This window comes from Lottia gigantea (genome assembly GCF_000327385.1).
Source record: "Lottia gigantea unplaced genomic scaffold LOTGIsca_21, whole genome shotgun sequence".
Taxonomy (NCBI): domain Eukaryota; kingdom Metazoa; phylum Mollusca; class Gastropoda; family Lottiidae; genus Lottia; species Lottia gigantea.
In genome coordinates this window covers 1,121,499-1,146,532 of record NW_008708458.1, presented here as the reverse complement: position 1 = coordinate 1,146,532, position 25,034 = coordinate 1,121,499, and the positions used below count along the sequence as shown (strand labels likewise).

The 25,034-nt window shown below is 31.0% G+C and overlaps 4 protein-coding genes across 4 annotated transcripts; all 4 read left to right on the top strand.

The window, feature by feature from the left end:
* Positions 1–663: 663 nt before the first annotated feature.
* LOTGIDRAFT_159641 (hypothetical protein) lies at positions 664–10,076 on the top strand (the record flags this gene model as incomplete). Its single annotated transcript, XM_009054142.1, has 13 exons — positions 664–780; positions 1,184–1,341; positions 1,900–2,044; positions 2,520–2,717; positions 3,226–3,317; positions 3,529–3,578; positions 3,756–3,825; positions 5,328–5,509; positions 6,005–6,135; positions 6,655–6,728; positions 7,295–7,346; positions 9,355–9,510; positions 9,984–10,076. The coding sequence occupies 13 exons, from the start codon at positions 664–666 to the stop codon at positions 10,074–10,076; spliced, it is 1,518 nt and encodes a 505-aa protein (XP_009052390.1).
* Positions 10,077–10,606: 530 nt separating this feature from the next.
* On the top strand, positions 10,607–12,228 carry LOTGIDRAFT_214423 (hypothetical protein). Its single transcript, XM_009054141.1, has one exon. It carries the CDS (start codon positions 10,978–10,980, stop codon positions 11,146–11,148), a length of 171 nt encoding a protein of 56 aa, XP_009052389.1. The 5' UTR covers positions 10,607–10,977; the 3' UTR covers positions 11,149–12,228.
* Positions 12,229–14,055: 1,827 nt separating this feature from the next.
* On the top strand, positions 14,056–17,182 carry LOTGIDRAFT_159640 (hypothetical protein; the record flags this gene model as incomplete). The annotated part of the gene is made up of 2 exons (XM_009054140.1): positions 14,056–15,099; positions 15,434–17,182. The coding sequence occupies 2 exons, from the start codon at positions 14,056–14,058 to the stop codon at positions 17,180–17,182; spliced, it is 2,793 nt and encodes a 930-aa protein (XP_009052388.1).
* Positions 17,183–22,009: 4,827 nt separating this feature from the next.
* LOTGIDRAFT_159639 (hypothetical protein) lies at positions 22,010–24,170 on the top strand (the record flags this gene model as incomplete). The annotated part of the gene is made up of 3 exons (XM_009054139.1): positions 22,010–22,418; positions 22,785–23,465; positions 23,905–24,170. The coding sequence occupies 3 exons, from the start codon at positions 22,010–22,012 to the stop codon at positions 24,168–24,170; spliced, it is 1,356 nt and encodes a 451-aa protein (XP_009052387.1).
* Between the last annotated feature and the right edge of the window lie 864 nt (positions 24,171–25,034).

Here is a 25,034-nt window from a genome sequence, read left to right as displayed (position 1 = left end):
TTTTGTAGTGTAGGCTAATATTTTAATCTTTTTCCGACTTTTCCGTCCTTGATTTACGTTTTCTAATATCAGGGCTTAAATACTTGTCACTCAATTTCCATCTCATCACTTTGTCCTATCAGTTTTGGACTTTATTTGATTAAATTTTTTATTCATTTTCTTACTCTTCATAAACTTCCAAGTTCCACCTAGGCCCTACTCCCCTAGGCTAGGCTAACGCCAAGTGCAGTGGGCGAGTGGCACTACTTATTCTACAACTTGTTACTTTTCAATCACCCTAATCTCTACTGTGCCAATCATAGAGTCTATGACTATGCCAGTGCCACTCTGTCTACAGCTTTTATCAGAGTAGATTTTTGCCAATCATTTTTAGAGTCCAGTAAGAATTTAAATATCAACTACAAAATACTAATGCTTTTGCTTTGGGTTGATGAATATGGAACCAGGCACTGGAAAAAGTTATTAGTCTATTTGTAAATATGATTTTACAGAGGCATTTTCATGTATTAGTATCAAATCAAGCATACTATTTGATTTGATTTGATTGGTGTTTCTAATGAATTATCATGTATTCTTAATCAAATCATTTTGTTCTTATTGTATATAATTATGGTTATTTGTTAATATTTTAGTTGAGTATAAAGTATGGGTTAGAGCCTCATTATGATATCTAGAGAGAAGAAAGTATGTATAGGAGCTGTAGCTGGTTTGGTAACAGCTATAATAGGTGTTGTTTTAATACCAGTTGTTGATTATATTGTTAAAGAACAAGTTAAAGAGGTAAGGTTAATTAACTTATTAACTAATTATGATGTTTAATGCATCAATTTAATAAATTGACATACCAGTAATACCCAGGGGTATTGGCCCCATTTTAATTAGTGTGATTCACTAAAATTCTGGCTACCAGAGATTTTACTTATTCAAATCTTCAATTGATGATCCATAATCATTTCTAGCAGAGTCGACATGGATAATGAAGAAAGATAATGTATTCATAGGTCACCAGATTGTTAAACATTGTTTGAGATAAGGTTTTGCATGTTATAGACTTACTCCAATGTATAGATAAAAATTGTTTGCTTATAATTTATGTTAGTTTGCTTTAATTAGCTTAATAAATTTTCAAAAGAAGTTACAATAAATACAATGTAATTACAAAAACATTTCATGGTAATTTCAGAAAGTGACCCTAGTCAATGGAAGTTATCTGTATGATGTATGGAAGGAACCTCCTATGCCGATATACCTACAAGTTTACATGTTTAATCTCACCAATCCTAAAGAAGTAAAGAAAGGACAAAAACCATATGTTGTTGAAAAGGGCCCATATACTTATAGGTACTGTTATTTCTTTATTATTCATATCATAGTACCTTTAACCAATTACCCATCCTTTTTTTTTATAAACAATATTTTATTAAGACATTAAAGGGATTGGGGAACAGGCTTATACCTATATAACCCCTCTCCATGACAGGAAAGAAGTGTATGGACGATCAAATAAAAAAACATAAGCCAAAGCCCCTTGTTCTACAGGCTGTGCACATTAAAGATAACTCAAAAGTTGGAAATGAAAAAATGAAATGCAAACTTTTCTTTATTACACACTCCTTGGTGATTGCACATCCTAATTAGCCCAAACAGTTGCAGAAAAAAACCATTTCATATGAACCACTGACCCGCTTATAAAATCATTTTTTTCCAATATTAGAGGTAACAGCCATATTCTATATAACAAACCACAGAGATGCTTGAAAAATTTGACATGTTTTCTGACATTGTCATTTCCCCATTTGTGATATAATCTTTCCAACCAGACCAGAAATATTATTGTTAAGCTAATGATACATGACCATAAAGAAAATGAAAATTTGAAAAAAATTATTTATATTTCAGAGAAGAAAGAATCAAATTTGATATAGTGTTTAATGATAATGGTACAGTATCATATCGTCAAAAACGATTGTTTACGTTCATCAGAGAAATGTCAGTAGGAGATGATGAGGTGGATATGATTACTACTGTTAACCCAGCTTTATTGGTACGTTTTAAAAACCATAGAGATGATGATGACTATGATTATATATTGATGTAAATGAAGAACAAACCAGACGATAAATTAAAACCCTGGGGTAATGTTATAACACAAACATAAGATGAATAAGATGATCATGTTTACCCCTCTCCCTGTTAACACAATTTGTTTTGCTTCAACACTATTCTATTCATGCACTCATTTTTTCAGCTTTATCAGCTCTAAGCTTTAAATTCCAAGCTGTAGAGACCTGAAACATTGCTCAATTTGAGCTCCACCAAATTTCTTTTCGCCTTCAATCATTGTAGATGTGGATTTGTATTATTTTTCTTATTCTTTTAAACTCTTACATCTTGTGCAGCACACAATTTCTGAACCAGTCTAATAATAAAGTATTGTAGCCACAGCAAAAGCTTGAAAAAATGAGAATCATTACCATGCCTGGAAAATATTAATTATTAAAGAACCTTCTATATTTCAGGCATTAATTGAAGGTATTGGTATATTTGGAGAATTTGTAAAGAAAATTATTGTTAATATAGTTGGAGCACAGGAAGATATATTTATAACCCGTACCATCAAGGAATTAGTATGGGGTTATGTAGATCCTTCATTAAAACTAGCACATTCCTTACTACCATTTCTCATCTATACAGACTTTATAGGTTATTTTATGAATGTAAGTATGATTCTTTATACTATGCCTACTGTTCATTTCATTATGTTCATAAATAACATTTTACTGATTATATTTACTAAACATGAATTGTAACATCAGCTTCATTACAGTACTGATAGTCTTAAAATGACTTTGAATTGCTACATCATTTAATCAATGATGCTATTCATAACTTTTATTCAACATACTTCATACGTCGTTATGCTATACAATTTAAACTATTCACATAAGAAATTGCTCCCCAAAATTTTAAACTGCTATGCACTTTTGGCCCATAGAGAAAAAAACTGCTAAGCAATTAAAAAAAGTAATTTGTACCCTGGAATATAAATACTCTTTCAACCAAACTTTGCACGACAGCTAGTATTCCTGCTCTTATAAAACTAAACAATAAAATTACTGATATACTGAAGAAAAAAGTAAGTTGTATTATGTTTGAGTTCAAATAAGAAGGCCATGACCTTGATGTTTTGAAGCAGTTAAATGAAATGTTTTTGTTTCATTGTAGAAAAACAATACTGATGATGGGGTCTATACTGTATACACTGGTAAACATAATATAGATTTACTGGGAACTATAGATAGATACAATGGATCCAAGTAAGTACTAACATGCAAATAAAATGAATCGAGATTACTGTTCTGAAATTCTTCAGAACTTGATCTTCAAATTTTGAAACTGAAACAGAAATAATTAGTTTTATGTACAAATATAAAAAACAGTTTTATCTAATCCTTACTCACTCCGAGAGAAAATGGTTGTAGGTGCACTTAAGTAAAATGATAATCCATTGAAGTGAATAATTTTCAGGTATTTAAACTTTTGGAGCACACCCTGGGCTAATTTAATTAATGGCTCTGGTATGTAGTAATGTTTTTTTCTAATAACTGTATAAGTAATATCTATTGTCAGTCCAAATATAACAATGTTTTATCAAAGATTATTATTTTCTATATCTTTAAAAACTTACAATGTTATATTATTAATAAATCAGCAATTATCAACCTTAAATTTACAATCTAACTTTTTTCTTCTAGATGGAACAATCAATAAGCCATTTCTGGAAGACCAAAAATATCTATATTTCTTTTCTTCTGATATTTGTAGGTAGGTTATTTTACATTATTAAAAAAGCTTTTATTACCTTCCTTCAAAAGAGGTTTACGACTTCGATGTCATTTTTAAAACTTAGTGGTAAAAAGTCAAAAAATTTCATATAATAGAATAAAAGTTTGAAAAACATTGCATTGAATTTGAAAAAAATCACAAAAGAAGGATAAGTGAAAATGTGGAAAAACTATTTTGGGCAAAATATCTGTAAGATTTTTCTTTTTTTACAAGAAATATGATTGGACTCAGGTTTTTTTGTGTGATTTGTCCATACATGTGTAATCTACCGATGTTGTCGGGTTTCTATCGCTTTTGCATGTTGTCTACCGCTTTACCGGCGGGATACCCGATTCTACCGATTTTTTTTTTTCCTGATCAAATTTTCACGGGACCTACCGTTTTCAATGTTCAAATTCTCTACCATAAATCAACAAAATATCTATCATCACTTGTATCTTAATTGCCGGTAACACGCGTTTATCTCATCACATAATAATATTATCATTGCCTGATTAATTAATCCCCCAATTAAGATGGTAATTTGATTGAGTCATGACACACTTTTTATAACAACATCTGGTAGATTCTACTTTAGATTTTATAATAAATTTTACGGTAGCCCTACTTTTACTAAAAAACGTCAGTGTCAATCTGCGAGATCTATAATAGGCCTATATAACATAGACGTCGTTTCAGAATTATTTTTCATTATCGGTAGATTATCATACGCGACTGGATGTCTAATTCTTATGTAAACTCAAACTTTGTTTCATAAAATCGTTTTGTAATTTTACTGTAGCCTGTAAACATTCATTTGATTGCCATCATAACGGGCATACTTATTACAAGTCTTTCCATTCTGAAGAACGTCAAAATGGAAGCGGAAAATTCAGTTCAATACTTTGTGAGAGTGTTGCAGGAAAAGTATTTAATGATCGCACTGGAGATATTTATGATGTCGAATTACACCTTTGGAAAAAGTAACATTGCCAGTACATATTATTTACTAAATATTGCTTTCAAAACATACTGATTTTTAATGTGGTATTACATGTATGATGTAGGCCTATAGCCACCGGTACCATTTAATTTAGAGGGCTGGGATCATGCTTGCTTTCTTGTTTTCAAACATCATTTCACCTTGACATTATTTTTGATTCAATCAATACTGAAGAATGATAATACCAAATTTTTTTTGGGCCCCTAAATTTGAAATATCAGGCACTATTTCCAGAATTATCCATAATTATAGGTTGTTAATTTTAACTATGTCATGTAGGCCTATGATCAATTTAATTAATTTACATGGCTTAAAGCTTATTTGAAAAAAAAAAAGAAAAAAACAATCAATTTGAAGTTTGAAATCACGAAGTTACGCGCTTTGGAGAAATCTCCCGACTTTTCACCCGATCTCCAGATTTTTCAAGACAAATCTCCAGATTTTTTTTCCTGACCTGTACACATGTATGGATTTGTCAATATCATTTTATATATTTCAGAGCAGCATATGGCGAATATACATCTAATACTAAAACTAAACATGGTATCAAACTACATCGATATACTGGCACTGCTACAGAATTAGCCAACAAGACAATAAACCCTGACAATGCAGGATTCTGTACCAAACGATCAGGATGCCTTGGAACTGGACTGTTAGATCTCAGTATCTGTACTAATGGTAAGATATTAACAGTTTCTGTGTATGTCATACATTGTCTCTTCAACTAAAACTATTTCAATCAATCGGGACCAAAGAAAGATATCAGATTACGCAGAATCTCAAGGTACCCAGATAGTTGGATATCACAGAGTCTACTGTACATTTTCTTCACTGTTGTGTGCAAACTTCGAAGTAATAGATATTCAAGATGTCACATGGTTTTCAAACCTGCCAATCAACAAGCTTCTACATATGTTTTGCTTTGTAAATCTGAAGTTCTTACAGAAAAAACTTGTGAATTGAGTAATGGCTACCCCTCTAGTATGAGAAATGTTTGGAATGATAAATTTTATAACTGTTTGTTCATAGCAAAAGTCTTGGGTCAATTGTAAAGTCATAGATAATAAATGACAAGAAAGCTGACAGAAAACTATCACTATTGAATTTCTACCCTAACTACCCATCTCTGTTTATCTCCATGACCTTTAATATCCCTTTATTTTGTCTTTACAGTGGATCATTTCCCAATCCCTACTGTCATGTCATTCCCACATTTTTATATGGCTGATGAGAAGTTTATACAAGGTGTTTATGGAATGAGTCCTAGTAAAGATAAACATGAAACAACAGTAGATGTTGATCCAGTAAGTATACATGTAGTTGGTAATTGATTACATTAAACAATATTAACTATGTAGACTCTCTGAAAGGAGGTAAAGATTAAATACAGATGGCCCTTATTTCAAGAGATTATTATTTATTACTGCCATTATTTTCTTCCTGCTAATAATTGCTTTAATCGACAGTATTCTAACGCAGGTATTGTAAAATAAAGCATTTGTTAATGACATGGAAAAAGCGTCTAGTCGTTCGGATGGGACAATAAACCGAGGCCCCGTGTGCAACAGAATGTGCACATTAAAGATCCCTCGACAGTTGGAAATGAAAAAAGAGCAGGCTATTGCCGCTTTCCTGGCAAAATTTCCCTCATTGCACCCTGCATGGCCTTTACCGTCTTCATTAGCCCACATGGTGCAGAAAAGCAGGTTGTAAAACTCTATTCATTTCATTTCATTTCATTTCAATGCTATGTGTGAGATTAGAATGCCATGTGAAATGCTGAAAGTTGAAAGTTTTATTCTGTCTATATATCTATATTGTAGATAACTGGATTGTTATTACAAGCATCTAAAAAGTTACAGATTAATATGCATATAGTTAATAACACTGATGTCTTGTAAGCTAATTTACTTCACAGTTATTCAGTCTTTATAGAAATAAATATCTAAACCCTTTTAACATTTATATATACTGACTGCTATAAATTAGGATATTCCTGTTGCTCCTTGTCAATGATTTGATGATTTGAAAAGGACATCTAATTATTGCGGGAGCCACGGTGGCTCAGTGAGTTAGACGCTTGCTTGTGTGTTACAGGCAGTGCAAGTTAAAGATCCCTCGACAGTTGGAAATGAAAAAAAAGGAGGCTAAAGCCGCTGTCCTGGAAAAATTTCCCTTATTGCTCCCTGCATGGCATTGCCTGTCTTCATTAGCTCACATGGTGCAGAAAAGTAGGATGTAAAACTCCATTCATTTCATTTCATTTATCTCATTATTGCAATGAGTAAGACATAACTAATGTCCGTTATGCTACAGTTCTGCACCAAGTGTGGATATTAATCTATATTAGAAACACAGTGAAATTGCTGCAGCTTACTTCATTTAGTTTTTTCTCAAGAAGCATGGAAACGTACATTGTTAATATGTAAAATATATAACGAAACATTCATTGTTGTTTTACAGAGTATCAAAAGGAATTAAGGAAGTTTTTTTGCCTGTTCTGTGGTTAGATGAGGTAATATTATCTTTCTTGTCCAAAATTTCTTACATACAGCAAGGGAAGATTCTAAAAATAACAGATCAATTAATTCGTTTAATATTAATTTACCAAGAACAACAGTTGATAACTTTTTTGTCAGATCATGAAAGGCAAGTGGAATAAAAAAAACACAACACCAATCATTCAGATTTGTATTTTAATGAATTTTAATTTATATTTTGTAGAATACAGTAATTGATATTTTGTAGAATATGGTTGTTGATTTTTTGAAAAATACAATAATTGACATTTTGTAGAATACAGTAATTGATATTTTGTAGGATACAGTAATTGGTATTTTGTAGGATACAGTGATTGATATTTTGAAAAATACAGTAATTGATATTTTTTAGTATACAGTAATTGGTATTTTGTAGAATACAGTAATTGATATTTTGTAGGATACAGTAATTGAAATTTTGTAGTATACAGTAATTGATATTTTGTAGTATACAGTAATTGGTATTTTGTATAATACAGTAATTGATATTTTGTAGAATACAGTAATTGATATTTTGTAGTATACAGTAATCGATATTTTGTAGAATACAGTAATTGATATTTTGTAGAATACAGTAATTGGTATTTTGTAGGATACAGTGATTGATATTTTGAAAAATACAGTAATTGATATTTTGTAGAATACAGTAATTGATATTTTGTAGGATACAGTAATTGATATTTTGTAGTATACAGTAATTGATATTTTGTAGTATACAGTAATTGGTATTTTGTATAATACAGTAATTGATATTTTGTAGAATACAGTAATTGATATTTTGTAGGATACAGTGATTGATATTTTGAAAAATACAGTAATTGATATTTTGTAGAATACAGTAATTGATATTTTGTAGTATACAGTAATTGATATTTTATAGAATACAGTAATTGGTATTTTATAGAATACAGTAATTGATATTTTATAAAATACAGTAATTGATATTTTATAGAATACAGTAATTGATATTTTGTAGAATACAGTAATTGATATTTTGTAGAATACAGTATTGGTATTTTGTAGAATACAGTCATTGATATTTTGTAGTATACAGTAATTGATAAATTGTAGAATACAGTAATTGATATTTAGTAGAATACAGTAATTAATATTTTGTAGAATACAGTAATTGATATTTTGTAGTATCCAGTAATTGATATTTTGTAGAATACAGTAATTGATATTTTGTAGTATCCAGTAATTGATATTTAGTAGAATACAGTAATTGATATTTTGTAGAATACAGTAATTGGTATTTTGTAGAATACAGTAATTAATATTTTGTAGAATACAGTAATTGATATTTTGTAGAATACAGTAATTGATATTTTGTAGAATACAGTAATTGATATTTTGTAGAATACCGTAGTTGATATTTTGTAGAATACAGTAATTAATATTTTGTAGAATACAGTAATTGATATTTTGTAGTATCCAGTAATTGATATTTTGTAGAATATGGTAATTGATATTTTGAAAAATACAGTAATTGATATTTTGTAGAATACAGTAATTGATAATTTGTAGAATACAGTAATTGGTATTTTATAGAATACAGTAATTGATATTTTGTAGAATACAGTAATTGATATTTTGTAGAATACAGTAATTGATATTTTGTAGAATACAGTAATCGATATTTTGTAGAATACAGTATTTGGTATTTTATAGAATACAGTAATTGATATTTTGTAGAATACAGTAATTGATAATTTATAGAATGCAGTAATTGGTATTTCGTAGAATACAGTAATTGATATTTTGTAGAATACCGTAGTTGATATTTTATAGAATACAGTAATTGATATTTAGTAGAATACAGTAATTGATATTTTGTAGAATACAGTAATTGATAATTTATAGAATGCAGTAATTAATATTTTGTAGAATACAGTAATTGATATTTTGTAGAATACCGTAGTTGATATTTTATAGAATATAGTAATTGATATTTTGAATAATACAGTAATTGATATTTTGTAGAATATGGTAATTGATGATAAGAATGCTGATAAGATAAACAACATGTTATTTTTACCAATGTATATAGCCCAGGTGGTAGAAATAACATTGATAGCTGGTGGGTCTCTAATCTTCCTCTTCTCATTATTCCTGGCACAACGATTCCATTATTTAAAGGTAAGAACTGGTCATTATTTGTATGATCATAACAAACCCAGATATAACTATATAATCCTTAATCCATTAGTATAGGTCCACAAGGCGACAAACAATAAGGTAGACATCAAATAGCTCACTCAAGATAGGTCTATGTTGAACATTACGTGTCTAACTTTGATTGGTTTGGCAGTGGCTCATTTATAAACTGACAAATATTTTAGTGACATCAAAACTTTTATCCTTACATGTGAAATACTTGCTAATGAAATGAAATATGAAAATGATTGCTCCACTGATATTGTGCCTAGTGATTTTTTTGAAAAACTTGCTAGTATTATAATTTTGGGATAACATAGCATGAAACTCTGAGTAACAACATGATTGTAGATCTGTTTAAGTGTTTCTATATCACTCTACAATATTGATGTATTGAGCGGTATTTTAACAGTGACAATATTTTATTATTGTATTATCTACTATTGTTATTTTAGAAGAAAGCAGTAAGTCAGAGTCAAGATAGAAAACCACTATTAAATAAAGATTTAGTTCATGACTCTTATTCTAATTCTTGCCTGTCTACATAATGATAGTAAGTACTGGAGAACTTCTTGGTACAGAACCCGATCTCTTTGACACTTCCAAGAGGAGTTCACAGTTAAAAGTTAAAACCTGTCTCACTCTCAAATATTTTATAAGAGTCATAAAGAATGATAAATTTGTTCCTACCATCATGACTTGATAAAGATGAAGACATCCTTGTCAAAATGTTGTAAGTTATTTATTAAAGTAATTATCCATATGATTATCTCTAGTTATAAATCATAAATGATTTAATGTGAAATTTTATATTTGGACTATACATGATTGCATAAAACTTCCATTTCTTTTCTTTCTTTTCTGACAGAAATGATATTCTCTCAGAGATTACTTTGTCTTTCATTCTATAAATAGCCAAGACTCAATTTTAGATGTTTTATAAATACATAAGACAATATTTAGAGTCTGGTTTGATCAAGTCTATACTTTGTCTTAAAGCCAAATTAAAGGGGTATTCCGCTTTTATGTAAAAAGTTTTCATTATCAAAAAAGTTCTAAATTATACCTAAAAATATTTCAAAAGTATACTATTTATATCTATGTATCTACTTGATCAGACGGAATTTGTTTTAAAATGGTTAATTAAAGACAGAGAGGTACTTACTATTTGTTAATTAAGTAGTTTGACCTAGTTTTGGTGTTTAGCTTTATAATGGCTCAATGTTTTTTGTTAAAACCTTTAGAATACGTAGGAGACATATTTCTCTACAATTAGGCGTTCATTTTACTCAAATCTGTACATGAGTTTTCAAACAGCATGCAAAAAGCTAACAGCTAAATAAGCAGAATGTCCCTTTAAGAATCTGGTTGAATAATGAGTTATGTTTCTATGCAAGTATGTAGTGTGTAGATGTTATATATATTTAAAGTTCCTTGCTTCAAAGTGCCATGTCTATCAATATGTTTTCTAATCTTGAGCTAGTAATAATTAATAATTTAGTAATTAGTCAAGTTATTGCAATATATGTGTTTGCTTATGTAGATTTTTTTTGTTTTCAACATTCAATTATGTACCATGAAGTATTGTTAATTTTAATAATGAAAAACACAGAGTATTAACTCAATATATTGATGTGTATAAAATGATGATTTCTCTTTCCATAAGATAAACGATTTCATGATAATTGTGCCATGTTTAAATTGGATTTATGTAAATTTAATTCCATTGCAAATTCAAGACCTTTGTTAATATTAACTTCACCTTCTTTTGTTATTATAATTATTGTTCTGTGATATTTGTTGAAATATTTGTGGCATACTATGTCATGCAAATCTTGTTATCTTTATTTTTTTCCCTTTTTGCTGATGTCTGGAGAGACACACTGGTGTCCTCAAACTTCCACCTGCCGAAACATTCCAGTTGAAACCTCAATTACTAAATCAAATAGCTCGGAACCAACCCAGACCTAACACACTCCACTACTAATAGACGCTTCATTAAACTTCTTGGAATATAAGATTGAAAATTTTCCAACCACATGGGATCAATGACAAAATCTAGCCTTGGACACCCCCCCACCTTTCTCCTGTTCTTAAGAACACATATCATATTATATGATTTTATATATAAAATTGTTATGGCCTAAATTGTAACCAGACTTGGCCTAATTTATGTCCCAATTAAGATATCATTATTATTATAATTATTATTATTTATTCATTTATTTGTTGTTGTTTTGTGTGTTATATTATTGTGAATTGAACCAATAATTTTTCCTAGAAATTGTTACTTATATAATAATTATGTTATTTTTTTTAATTTAATAGTAGCCTTAGTAATAGATAATATATTATGCCTGTGAACAAAGAAGAAATAGGTAGATATGTCTAAAGTTTTTACTGATAATGTTAAATTGAAATGAGATTTGAATTTGATGTAGAAGCAGAGATAAAGTCGAAACAAGAACCATTATTGATGTGCTTTTAAATTATGTTAAGTTGATAACTAAGATACTTATTTTTAAAATAAGGTGCTATCTCTATCCATGACCATAGTGCTATAAATCTAACATATATAGGCCTAGTCATTTTCTGAGACAAATATGTGTTGAATTCTGATACCAAATGTTTTGTTATAATTAATTGATTTAGTGCTACGTTGTTATGTTTTATATTTTCATATTAAACTTTTCTAAACTAATCTAGACTAATACTGTAAATATATTTGGAGCAAAGAAAATGCTCTGAGGGAGATTGTAATGTCTTCAAGCAACCAGATTGAAATTGTTCCCTTCGTGGTATTGTCTGTCGGTTATTTCTCTCATAGTCCATCATCTGATTTAATTTCTCAATTTTCTATTGCTCAATCCCATTAGAGGGTTGGCATTAATTATGCTGACTGACTGTTAAAAGTGGACTAACGATTCAATATCTAACAATGAATATTCAATGCGGAGTATGCAATTGAAAGGAAAGGAATCTGATTGGACGATGACGGTCTGTCTTGAAAACGATAAAACTATCGGAGACAATTATCAAACTTGTTCGATATTATAAATCTTGCGTCGTGGAAACACGGTCACACGCGAGATTTTACTCAAGGTTTGAGTCGGAGATCGCTCGTGTGCCTGCACCTTTAGATCATGTGATTACGTCAGATCACAGATTGAAAGTGGATAAATATCACAAGTGGATAAATATCACAGATCGAAAGTGAATAAATATCACAGATCGAAAGTGGATAAATATCACAGATCGAAAGTGGATAAATATCACAGATCGAAAGTGAATAAATACATCAATAGTCAATGCTACAAACGTTTTATTTTGAAATTGTTATAAAAAAAACAAAAACATTAGGGAAGTCATTAGGGAATAAAGATGATAGTTATCAATTTGGTATAAAATGTTCAACAACAAAACTGTGATTTGATTATATCGTTTTTATCCTCTGTAGTATGATAATGACAAATAAAAACAATTGTGTTCATTGTTACCAATACTTAATTATTTAGGTTTCATGACTACTATAAGTGTACGTGTACGTATGATTGATGTACCACCCGTTAATATTGATTATTAGTTATTGATATTTCAAATAAACTATTACATGTACATATTTCCAAATATATAATTACATATAAATATGCAAAGCGATTGATATCTCACTAAGTTTATGTTTGTGTGAAAAAGTGTAAAGATTTTTCAGACTGCACAAAGTGTACGTATTTCCAAAAAAATCAAATATTGTTTTGTTTCTAAAATGACTTTATTCAGATCTAGAAGATCTATCATTAAGTTCATATATTCATATATTGAAGGTTATTTTATTCTTACGGAAAGTGTATGTAATTCTTATCCCAATTTAACTCGGATTACTTAAGTAAAGAGACTCACGGATATCCCGGAAGAAAATCTCATATGCTGCTCAAATCCTTCTGTTATCTCGCGACAAGCTAAGGTGCACAAGATTTACTGCTGGTATATAGGTCTAAACTACTTTAAGTTCAGTCTAATTTTAGTAACATCATAAAGTATACGTACACTTTAGGTAGGACTACACGGCGTTTTTGTATTTATGTGATTTATAATCATAATGATAAAAGCTATAGAAACACTTTAGGGACAATTAACTTCATAGAAATAAAACAATCAAAAGTATTTAACATGTTTATGGTACAACCATTTTTCTGTTGATTGTTTGACTTGCGAGGACAGAGTTGTATTAGCTTTAACGAATGATTCTGATTGGTAAAAGCTGTTGTGTTGAAATAACATGATGTGTATCAGAAAAGTTTAAGCATCTCGCCAACACTTTAGTAAAGAAATTAAAGAAGGGAAATCAAAGTGTTTAAATTCAACAAAAATATATGCATAGATGGTTTTAGAGTCAATCATTCGATCTTTAAAACGTGACATACATGAAGTTTAAATGGAAAACTAAAAATATTCTGTTAATTAATTTTAGAAAAAACTGAACTTAATTATTTATTATTTGACATTGACGTCGCTTTAAAAGCGCGAAATATGTGTGTGTTTATCTGGGCTTTGATTTTGTCAATCCAGACTGTTGCTGGTCTTCTTGAATTGAACATTCAGGAAACAATAATTCCGTATGAATTGTCAGGTCCGTTTGATTTTGTGATAGGAGAATATGAAGATTTTGAATCCAAGGCGATGGACATAGAGGCTCAATACTGTAGTAGTTCTTGCTCAGAACGATTTAAAAATTTGAATGCAAATGAACCTAATTCCCGATGTGCACCGTGTTTTTGTGACTCTGATTGTTATAAGTATAATGATTGTTGTCCAGATAAGATTTTATTTGAGAAACCAGAAACTGAAATACAACCAGATACTAAATACGGCTGCCACGGAACCATCATTCGAAATAGATATTATCAGGAATTCTATCAAATGATTGACAAATGTCCAGAATCTTTCACCAATCAGGAAATCAAAGAGAATTGTCATAAATCCGATTCTATCCACTGGAAATACGTGAAACCATATTTTGATTTTAAAACCAAAGAAACCTACCGAAATAAATATTGTGCTCTGTGTAATAATGTGATGAATTCTAAATCTTATGAAACACAAATAACTTGTCAAACTTTCGATGATTATGGAAACTCGACAAATTCTACTGAAGTTTATTATCACGTGATCAGTAATTATAAATGTCAGGTGAGATTTAACCCCCCAACAACACAATCCATAGACAGGAGACAATGTGACACTGTTTATCAACCATTTTATTCTAAATGTAACAAGACCGGCTTGTGGAAATTTTACGATGAACGGGTTGAAAGAGCATGCGAACTTTACACCAACATCGTTAACGGAGAATACAGAAATGTTTTTTGTCGGCTTTGTAATGAAGTGATCTTTTGGCTAAGCTTTAACAATGAGGCAAACAGCGAAGTTGTTATCGCGGCACACGGTATGACTAGTTTGTTAAATTTAGGCGATCAAAATGATTATCAGATGGTTAAGGCAACCCGGCTCTTAGCCACACCATCAAAACCCACAATAGCTTGTTCAGATGATGAAATCCTAAATCCATTATCGGTAAGTTTACACTTAAAATTTCAAAATGCGTGGCAATATGTAAATCAACATCTTTTTTGATCTTTACGTTGTATTAAAAAGTGGGATGCGCGTGGTATAACTAGTTTAAGACGTTTTAGTACGTTTTACTCTGGTCTTCACTGATTAGCCCCGCCCTCGCTGCCATCGTTTTATCAAATTGTAAACCAACAATTGAATTGACTATAGTAACTCTAGGCTGTTCTGAAAATGTAAAATTGGCAAATACATGAGATGGAACGGGTGTACAAAAGATATATAATTTAGACGACATCCTGATTATCCCTTTAATTTAATGCTTTCACTCCCTTTTCAGTGTGGTTGTGAAAAGCTATTTTGCACAGGGAGTAAAACTTTAAAGAATGGTCGATGCCAATCTGTGTTTTTAGAATCCAATAGTTTTGGTTATGATATGTGTGTCAGAGTTGCAGGAACAATCAATACTACAGCACCAGAACCGTTCTTAGCGTTTGGTTTTGTCTTACCTAATTATGACTCGCCTTACTATTTGGTAGATCGTTATGCTACTCCAGTAAAAGTCGAGGACTGTGGTAACGGATTCATACAAATTGCAGCAGAGGTCAAAACTCAAATAATATTTATGGATCTTGTACCTACAGATGTCACTGAACTTGACCTTGTTAACAAAATGAAGCAAGTCGGCGAGGAAGTCAATTCATATTATGATGGAGATATGACATCCACATTAGAGCGAGCTTGTCCACCTCCGCTTAACCTCGTACTTCCGGAATATGTCGTACCAAATTCACTATGTATTGGAAAGCCGTCAAACTTTTTTGAATCTTTCGCTCCCATAATACCAGAAGTGAAGAAGGCATTGAAATTCATAGAGTTTATCCCGTTAAGTAAATTGTTAACATGTACCCTGATTCTCGTCAATTCATCTCAAGTGACTCATGAACCCAGGATACTGACTCTGTTACATAATAATGTGACTCTCAGTTCGGGAGAGTTTGAAATCCAGGATGATCAGTTTGTAGTTTGTACTGAAGATTTCCTGTTTGGAACCAGTATTGATGAATGTTCTCCGACTGATGTACACCAAAATACAACCAATGGAACGAGAGACGGGAATATTTCAGCAACACCTTTAGGTATCCTGTCTGTTGTTTGTACCTGTATTTCTTTATTATTTTTAATCATAACATTTGTGTTTTATTGTATAGTCAAAGATCTGAGAAATGTTGTTGGGGTTAACGTAATGGGGTTAATTATAAATCTATTTATAGCTCAATTAGTCTATGAATTTGGATTAGAACTTTTTGACTATCCAGTCCTTTGTAAAGCAATGGGTATTTCAAATCATTATTTTTGGCTCTCGGCAACATTTTGGATGAACTGTTGTACCATAGTTTTGTTTATGAAATTATCTTTCCCATTACATTCTCGAGCTTTTACAACTAAATATATTTTACTAAGAAGTAGTTTATATTCTACCATTACACCATTAGTAATTGTAGTCATCACCATTGTAGTCAATATGAGTAATAATGGTACAATAGGCTATGGTAATAGGGCAAAATGTTATATGAGTTATGCTAATGATAGACGCTATGCTTTTGCCCTACCCCTGGGTTTACTGATTATCACAAATGTTGGATTGTTCAGTTATACTTTCATTAAAATCAGAGTGGATCAGGTTGAATCAACCATAAACAAAGAAAATAAAATAAATATATTGGCCTGTTTAAAACTCTCGGTAATTACAGGTGTTGCTTGGATTTTTGCCTTTATTTATGAAGCGACTGGTGCCATAGTTTTTGCGTATCTTTTCACAATATTAGTGGGAACTCAAGGAGTCGTCATTTTCCTGGCATTTGTTGCCAATAAACGTGTTTGTATGTCTTGTAAGGATAAAGTTCACGGTACACCAGACTCTAGTAGTAGTGGTATATCCAAAAAGATGAAATATTTAAGCGAATCTATCGGTATAAGTACTATACCAAGTCCATCTAAAAGTAAATCTAGTACTGATTCAGATAGGGAATATTCTATGAAAGTCGGAAAAAATGCACCCAAAGTTGACGAAAATACTGTCCAGTAGTCTTGAGTACGAGTAATTTGAATTGGCAAAAAATTTGAATTGGCAAAAAATGTCGTATCCGAACCAAAAGATTCTACACGACGTGACTACTTTACTTTTAAAACTATTATCAGTTGTTATTGGGACACAATAACTTGGTGACAGTAAATAAGTTATAGGAAATCTAGTATCAAAGATAATATTCATAATGTTATATTTATCACAGTAGCAATATTTAGTCATAATATCAAAAATTTTGTCACAAATAAAATTATGTCAGATGATAGAATATGTCTCATGGTAAATTGTGTCAATAAGTAAATTTTTTTCACGAGGTAAATTATGTCAAACGGTAAAAGTACCGCAAGCCCACAAGGTAAATTGGTCACAACAGTTAGATCACTTACAGATTGGCCTTCGTAATTTATTCATAAGGTCAATTGGTCACAGTCATGTCGTCAGAGACTTTAATTTGATCGCAGAAACTTCTCTACAAGATAAATTGGTCCTAATGAAAATTGGTCACAGTAATTTATCATAATGTTAAAGATTCGGAAATATTGCCGCAAGGTAAATTGTCACAGTATATAAGGTCACATTTTATGTAACGTGGATCATCAGTTAATATCATCAATATGCCTATGATTTGTCGTCGGTAATTAGTTATTATAGTTACATTTTATGAAACCCGTGCTCATAAGTATAATGATTTGACGAGAATCAAATGTAAAGATCACGGTTTTATGTAACGTTGATCATCTATGAAGTTTTATGAATCGTTGAGCATCAGGGAAAATAATTCAGTCGTCAGTCCTCAGTAAAGACTATGATTTCTATTAGTCATCATTTATTTGTGTAGTTTTAGTCATCAGTAATGATCATTTCATGTAAGATATATATGTTTTAAGTCACCAGTAAAGATATATATTTCAAGTCATCTGTAAAGATATATATTTTAAGTCATCAGTAAAGATATATATTTTAAGTCATCAGTAAAGATATATATTTTAAGTCTTCAGTCAAGATATATATTTTAAGTCATCAGTGAAGTTATATATTTTAAGTTATTAGTAAAGATATATATTTTAAGTCATTAGTAAAGATATATATTTTAAGTTATTAGTCAAGATATATATTTTAAGGCATCAGTAAAGATATATATTGTAAGTCATCAGTAAAGATATATATTTTAAGTCATTAGTAAAGATATATATTTTAAGTTATTAGTCAAGATATATATTTTAAGTCACCAGTAAAGATATATATTTTAAGGCATCAGTAAAGATATATATTTTAAGGCATCAGTAAAGATATATATTTTAAGTCATAAGTAAAGATATATATTTTAAGTCATCCGTAAAGATATATATTTTAAGTTATTAGTCAAGATATACATTCTAAGTCATCAGTAAAGATATATATTTGAAGTTATTAGTCAAGATATATATTTTAAGGCATTAGTCAAGATATATTTTAAGTCATAAGTAAAGATATATATTTTAAGGCATCAGTAAAGATATATATTGTAAGTCATCAGTAAAGATATATATTTTAAGTCATCAGTAAAGATATATATTTTAAGGTATTAGTCAAGATATTTTAAGGAATCAGTAAAGATATATATAAGGCATTAGTCAAGATATATATTTTAAGTCATCAGTAAAGATATATATTTTAAGTTATTAGTCAAGATATATATTTTAAGTCATCAGTAAAGCTATATATTTTAAGTCATCAGTAAAGATATATATTTTAAGGCATCAGTAAAGATATATATTTTAAGGCGTTAGTCAAGATATATATTTTAAGGCATTAGTCAAAATATATATTTTAAGACAAGATTATGATTTAATGTTGCGTTGTTTATCAGTAAAGATCATGTTTGTATTTAGCGTTAAGTTCGGAAAGGTCATACTTTTAAAACTTTTCATTACTTATCAGTAATGAGCTTGATTTAATGTAGCACTGACCATCATAAATTATGTAACTTTGATCACCAGTAAAGAGGCAAAAGAGCATAACATTTGTACAAGCCTGGCGATGTTACTGTGCATTGTGTTTTTCGGATGTAAAACTTGCATAGTTCAATATGTAATAGGTTTATAATAAAGCATATACTTTTTAATAATTTTAATGTTTGTATATTCAATGCATATGTTTTTACATCAGAGTGATAGTTATTATTCTACAGTCGATCGATATTGTTATAGATTTTATTGTTGTTTATTTCTCATACTGTAATTGTTCAATTAAAAAAAAACCACACACATAAGAAAAAACCCAAAACGACTTACTATACACTGTATTTTACTGTTGTATTTTATAAGATAATAATAGTTATTACTAGTAATTTATTTTCAATAGGCTTATATTGTTGCTACTGTTTTCATGCATTTAAGGAACAGCTTCCACATTTTTTGGGGTTGATTTGGGTCTTGAATTTATGTAAACAATCCTCAGAGGTACTAGAAAATGTACGAAAAATCCCTTCAAAAATACCTCAAACTAAGAATTTCACTTTTTATTTCTATATGTCTTTGCTATGTATGACAGAGTCTCAAGAAAAGACGAGTCGTCTCTTTAACTTTCGAACGTGGATAATTCTGGATATATATGAATTTGAAGGTTCAAATTTTGATGGTGAAGCTCTCCCTTTAAATGTGTATATTATATAGATTATTTTTCTAGTTTGCCTGGCATGTTGTATCGCGATGTATCGATTCATCAATATATTTGCTTGCACTTGTATTATGAATAGTGACATGATGTGATATTTTCTATTTTTAAGCAAGATTTGAGTGCTTAAGTTAACATTCTTCCGCTTGACTGAAAAAATACAATATCACAAGGCAAGAATAGTTCAATATTGTACAAATATTATTGATTAAAAACAAGAAGACATATTTTGTAAACCTCCTCTTGTTAGTATCTTAAAAGTAACATGGCGACATGGACAATTTCTATTAGAATAACGAAAATAAAATCTTTACAACCCAAAATTTTGTTCATATGCAGAAAGATCTACCGGAAGATAACAGAAAGGAAAAAAATTTGAAACAAATGGTTGCCTAGCAATTTTACGCCCACTTCCGTCATAATTTTTGTCAATCCGTTAAAAATCGTACCAAATATCTATGTCTAAGATATTGCTGATTTAAACCAACACAACAAATTTCATAAAAGTCTTACAAATACTGTTCACAGGCCACATTTAACACAACTTCAACAAATTATTAAACTCAGACGAACACTGATGTCTCTATTGTGTTAACAAACAAATTTTTACGCATTTTTACAAAGTCAAGGGCAATAACTTAAATTATGTTCAGCGAAAACTCGTCAGACTCAAATTTGACTAAGATCTTATCATTATTAATGATAACACGGAATTTCATATAGGTTGGATGAAAACTGTAGTCTCTATTGTGTTGACAAGCCAATATTGTGGACAGATGGACCGACGGCAATATACGACCACATTATAATGTTGGATAATGAAAACAAACCACAACAAGAAATTCCTTTTCATATTTGAAACAATTAGGTATTAGGAGTTACGGTTAAGATATATTTACCATTTGCTATTACAAACTGCATCTAATACCTTGACTGAAATAGCCACTTTTATTGTCTTACAGGAGTTTGTAAATGCAGCGATTAGATTAGATTGTAAGAATCAGTCAATCAGCGCACTCCAGACGAAGATTGTAAATTATTTGGCTGCGAGTTTAATCGAAGGCTATAATTGGGTGTCCTGTATTCGGTAGCGTACAATCCAATCAAACATTTACCAACTTCAGCAATATTAGAATTACGCGCGGTTCGTAATATAGCTTGAAAATGTGGATTGAGATTTCCATGATATTATCTTTATCTATTGATAATCATGGCTATTTCAGTTATATTGTCTTTTTCCTAATGAAATTCTTCAAGATATCTTCTAGACTGCCCTTCATTTACATATTAAACAAGTTCCTTTTACTTGGAACGCAGAATTAACACTGAAAAATCGAATCTAGTGGGCCAACCAATGAGATGTTGGAAAAATCTATGACTTGATCAGTTTTTAAGAGAACTCGTTATTTTATTTCCAACCTTTGGGCATGATGAATTTCCTTTTCATATTATTAGGTAAGGGCCTTAATTGCATTTTATGTTCTTTATACCGGGGTCTCTTGAATTTTAAGTGGTTTCTCTAATGACAAGAGAAGGCTAATGCCAATATCCTGAAAAATTTCACTGCGCAGCTTTTTATCAGAATCGGGTGCAGAAAGATAGAACTAAGAACTCATTTTCTTTGATTTTGTGCTAATTGTGGTTAATAGTTTCTATCCTGTTTGATAGTCATTTAGTGATTGACACGAAATATGAATATAAGACTTTATGGATAACAATCACTTTATTTCTTAAACACGACGTTTCGACACGATTCCACTGATTCTTGTCGAAACGTCGTGTTTAAGAAATAAATTGATTTTTATCCATAAAGATTTATATTCAATATTTTCTATCATTTCAGTTTCATACACTACTAGTTCTTCGGCCTTAAGTCCACCTTTGTACTTATGGCCTTTGGGGAAGGATAGTTTCACCTATGACGTTGTGAACAATGAAATTGGTGTTTTTCCTAACATTACAGACTGTTTTCCTGTCGGCCCTAAACACCCGAAACTCAGTTATTCATCGCTTTATTTGGACAGGAACAGAACAAAACATATTGACGTCAGAATTCCGCTGAACGCAACTCTGGAAGATTTTACACTATCGTTTTGCATTTATCCTTTAAATTCAAGTGGAATTATATTCCATTATGTATCCGACGAAACAAATGGACAGTTGCCATGGCAAATGTACATGACTATTAATAATGATCAAGTCAACTTAACTATACTGCCTTTTACTGACTCAAGTGGTAAGATTAAAATTGGAAGACGCAATTCAATTTTAGTCAATGAATGGACTAAAGTATCACTAAGTATCCACGTTTATGCAACTTATAATAGAAGAGAATTCATTCTCCTTACCAATACATTCATGAATGGTTTTTCAACACCGCGATATTTTGCCTTGAAATTGCCTGGAAAACTACGATTTGGTGATGGACAGTCGCCTCTCTTGCCTAGTGAACCTTTCTTAGGTTTTATTACTGCTGCCTCCTTATATAATACAGTAGACACGGCTTACAATATCGACCCAATGCATGAACCCGATGTTCTTCAGCATGCACAGGAAAGCACTTGGCCATCAACACCTTCAAGTAAGTTTGAATTTTATTTTGAGCTCTGACCTTATTACGCCTATGACCTTATTACGCTTATCCCTCGCTATCTCCGAAAGACTTAGTCCAAAAATCCCAGCTTACCAAGGTATCTTTATAGTCTAGTCATTCTACATATTGTTGTGCACGCTCTGTGTGAGGCTCCAAGTGATTATTTCTTGTGCCACAAAAAAAAAAAAAACAGAATGTTGAAAATCTTCAATAACCTGGACATCTATCAGTTGGCCTATTATTTCATATACTCGCGAACCTTCAGAGCTAAAAACTGTACATGATATTATAATCAACTATGGCCGGAATTGAATGCGAAGCGAAGTCATTTGTAATTCAGTTTTTTATTTTCAGTTCCATGGTGTCCATATAGAGTACAATACGATGTGGACACCAATCATGTTTGGCCATTGGACGATAAAGGGTTAACGAGAGATATAAGGACCAATACTGTCAATGGAAACAGTCAGTGTTTGAGGTTTGAACAAATACATCCTACATTACCTAATCACGCTGTCCATGTTGACGGTTCACCTTTCGCGAGTATTATGCTGCCAATAAATGGCACTGAAGTCGACGAATCGTTTACTCTCACAGTCAATGTCTTTATCTTGAACGAATCATCTGGTTCATTGATTAAGATTGTCACCATCTTGGGACAAACACTGTTTGAGATAGTTGTAACAGAGACAGAGCTTCAATTCAATGCATTTACAAAAACAACAACAAATTGTGCCTCACTAACGTTGACAGAGAATTTTACATCAAATGCATGGTACGTTATTGGCATCAAAAGAGATGTGGAATCGAACTCAATTGGAATAATCGTTGATGGTTCCTTTAGCTCTACTAATGACACTTGTGGAATATTTGGAATCGATGGCGATCTTTCGGTTCAGATTGGAGCTAGTAGCCGATATTTGCCCGGATATAGAGGAGATGTTAGGTGTCTTATCCTTTTCAATAATCCAGGATCCGATATTATTGACGCCATTCAAGATGCATGTACAGATGCTAATGCTATCTTACCTACGGGTAAGCACTTTATTTTAACATTATGTTAAACTGTTGAAACATTTCTATTATATCAATCCAGAATGTTTAGCTATGTTCCAGTACCTAATTTCGCAAAGCTCTCTTTCACCATTGTAAGCTATACCAGAGTCTATTTCTCTATTTTAAGGCTAACTACTAGTGGAGAATAGATGACTTATATCACAGACTCCATCAAGTTGATGAATACATTAGGATTACATTATTAACGGATGTTAAATCTTAGTTGTGGATTGTTGTTACCTAGCATATCTTTAGAATGCGATAACACCTTCTTTTAGCAATGATAAAGATAGATAAGTAAAGCTCAAAGATGGCCGCAGAAATCCAGTCATTAGATTGCAGCCCACTAGAATTCTCAGATTTAATGTTTCGTTTCGTTTTTATCACACTTTATTTTGATAATAAATTTATATTTCAGTGCCACTTACCAGCTGTATACCCAATCTGAACAGCGGATACCACGTGTTATTCAAGAGAAACATTGTTTTATCTGATAGCTTGTCACCACTGGCTACCTATATCACCAAATCGTTAATACAATGTGCCATCAGCTGTAAGGGCCATGTATTCTGTCGATCATTTACTTACGTGGATAACCAGTGTTTAGTGTATGATCTGGTAACTGAATCGGGACTAATCTCGACTCCAGGAGCTGTTTACTACATCCTTGAAAACAGATCTTAAACAGGTTCACTGTGAATGTTCCACAGTAACGCTCAGTAACGCTCAGGTGTACGGAAACTGTCAAGCTTACATAATGTATCCATACGTTATGATCAATTTTTTTTTTTACCCAAAATGTAAAATTCAAAAATATGATAGAATGCGCTCGAAGTGATTGGACCTTATCAATCTAATGATGTACACCGCTCTTTTGAAAATAAAAACAATCTGCAACGATAGGCCTATATTATCTGTATGTATTTTTTTTAATGGTAACACAGTACATTAATTAAGGCTACCAAATAAAAAAAGCCCAACCCCTGGGATTATGAATAACTTCTTACTTGTTATGGAGCGGGAGTGACCTCTCATCGGTCTCATCATTGGTCAAGTTCGAATTTGACGATTTTTCGATGAATGATTTTTGAGTTATTGTCCTTGACTTAGTAAAAACGCGTCAAAATTTGTTTGTGAACACTATAGAGACAGTTTTCATATGATTATCAGACACAAAATTGTTTGCATGAAGACAGAGTCTTTATTGATTTTACTAAAAATCTTGAAAAATTGATCATCAGTGAAAATCATGTTTTTAGTAAAGATTCAGAGTTTACTGATGATCAATGTTACATAAAATCACGATATTCACTGATGAGCTACATAAAATCACGATAACATAACTCAAAATCACGATATTCACTAATGTTACATAACTTTACGATTTTCACCGGTGATCAATATTACAATAAAAAGAAAGTAAAATTACTGATGATCAACGTTACATAAACCCTTTACATTTTCTGATGATCAACGTTACATAAAATCACAATAATCACTGATGGACTACGTAACATAAAAATTACGATACATGATCAATGTTACATA

Coding starts and splice junctions, on each gene's coding strand:
- LOTGIDRAFT_214423 (XM_009054141.1), top strand. CDS start 10,978: ATGTCTATCAATATGTTTTCTAATCTTGAGCTAGTAATAATTAATAAT.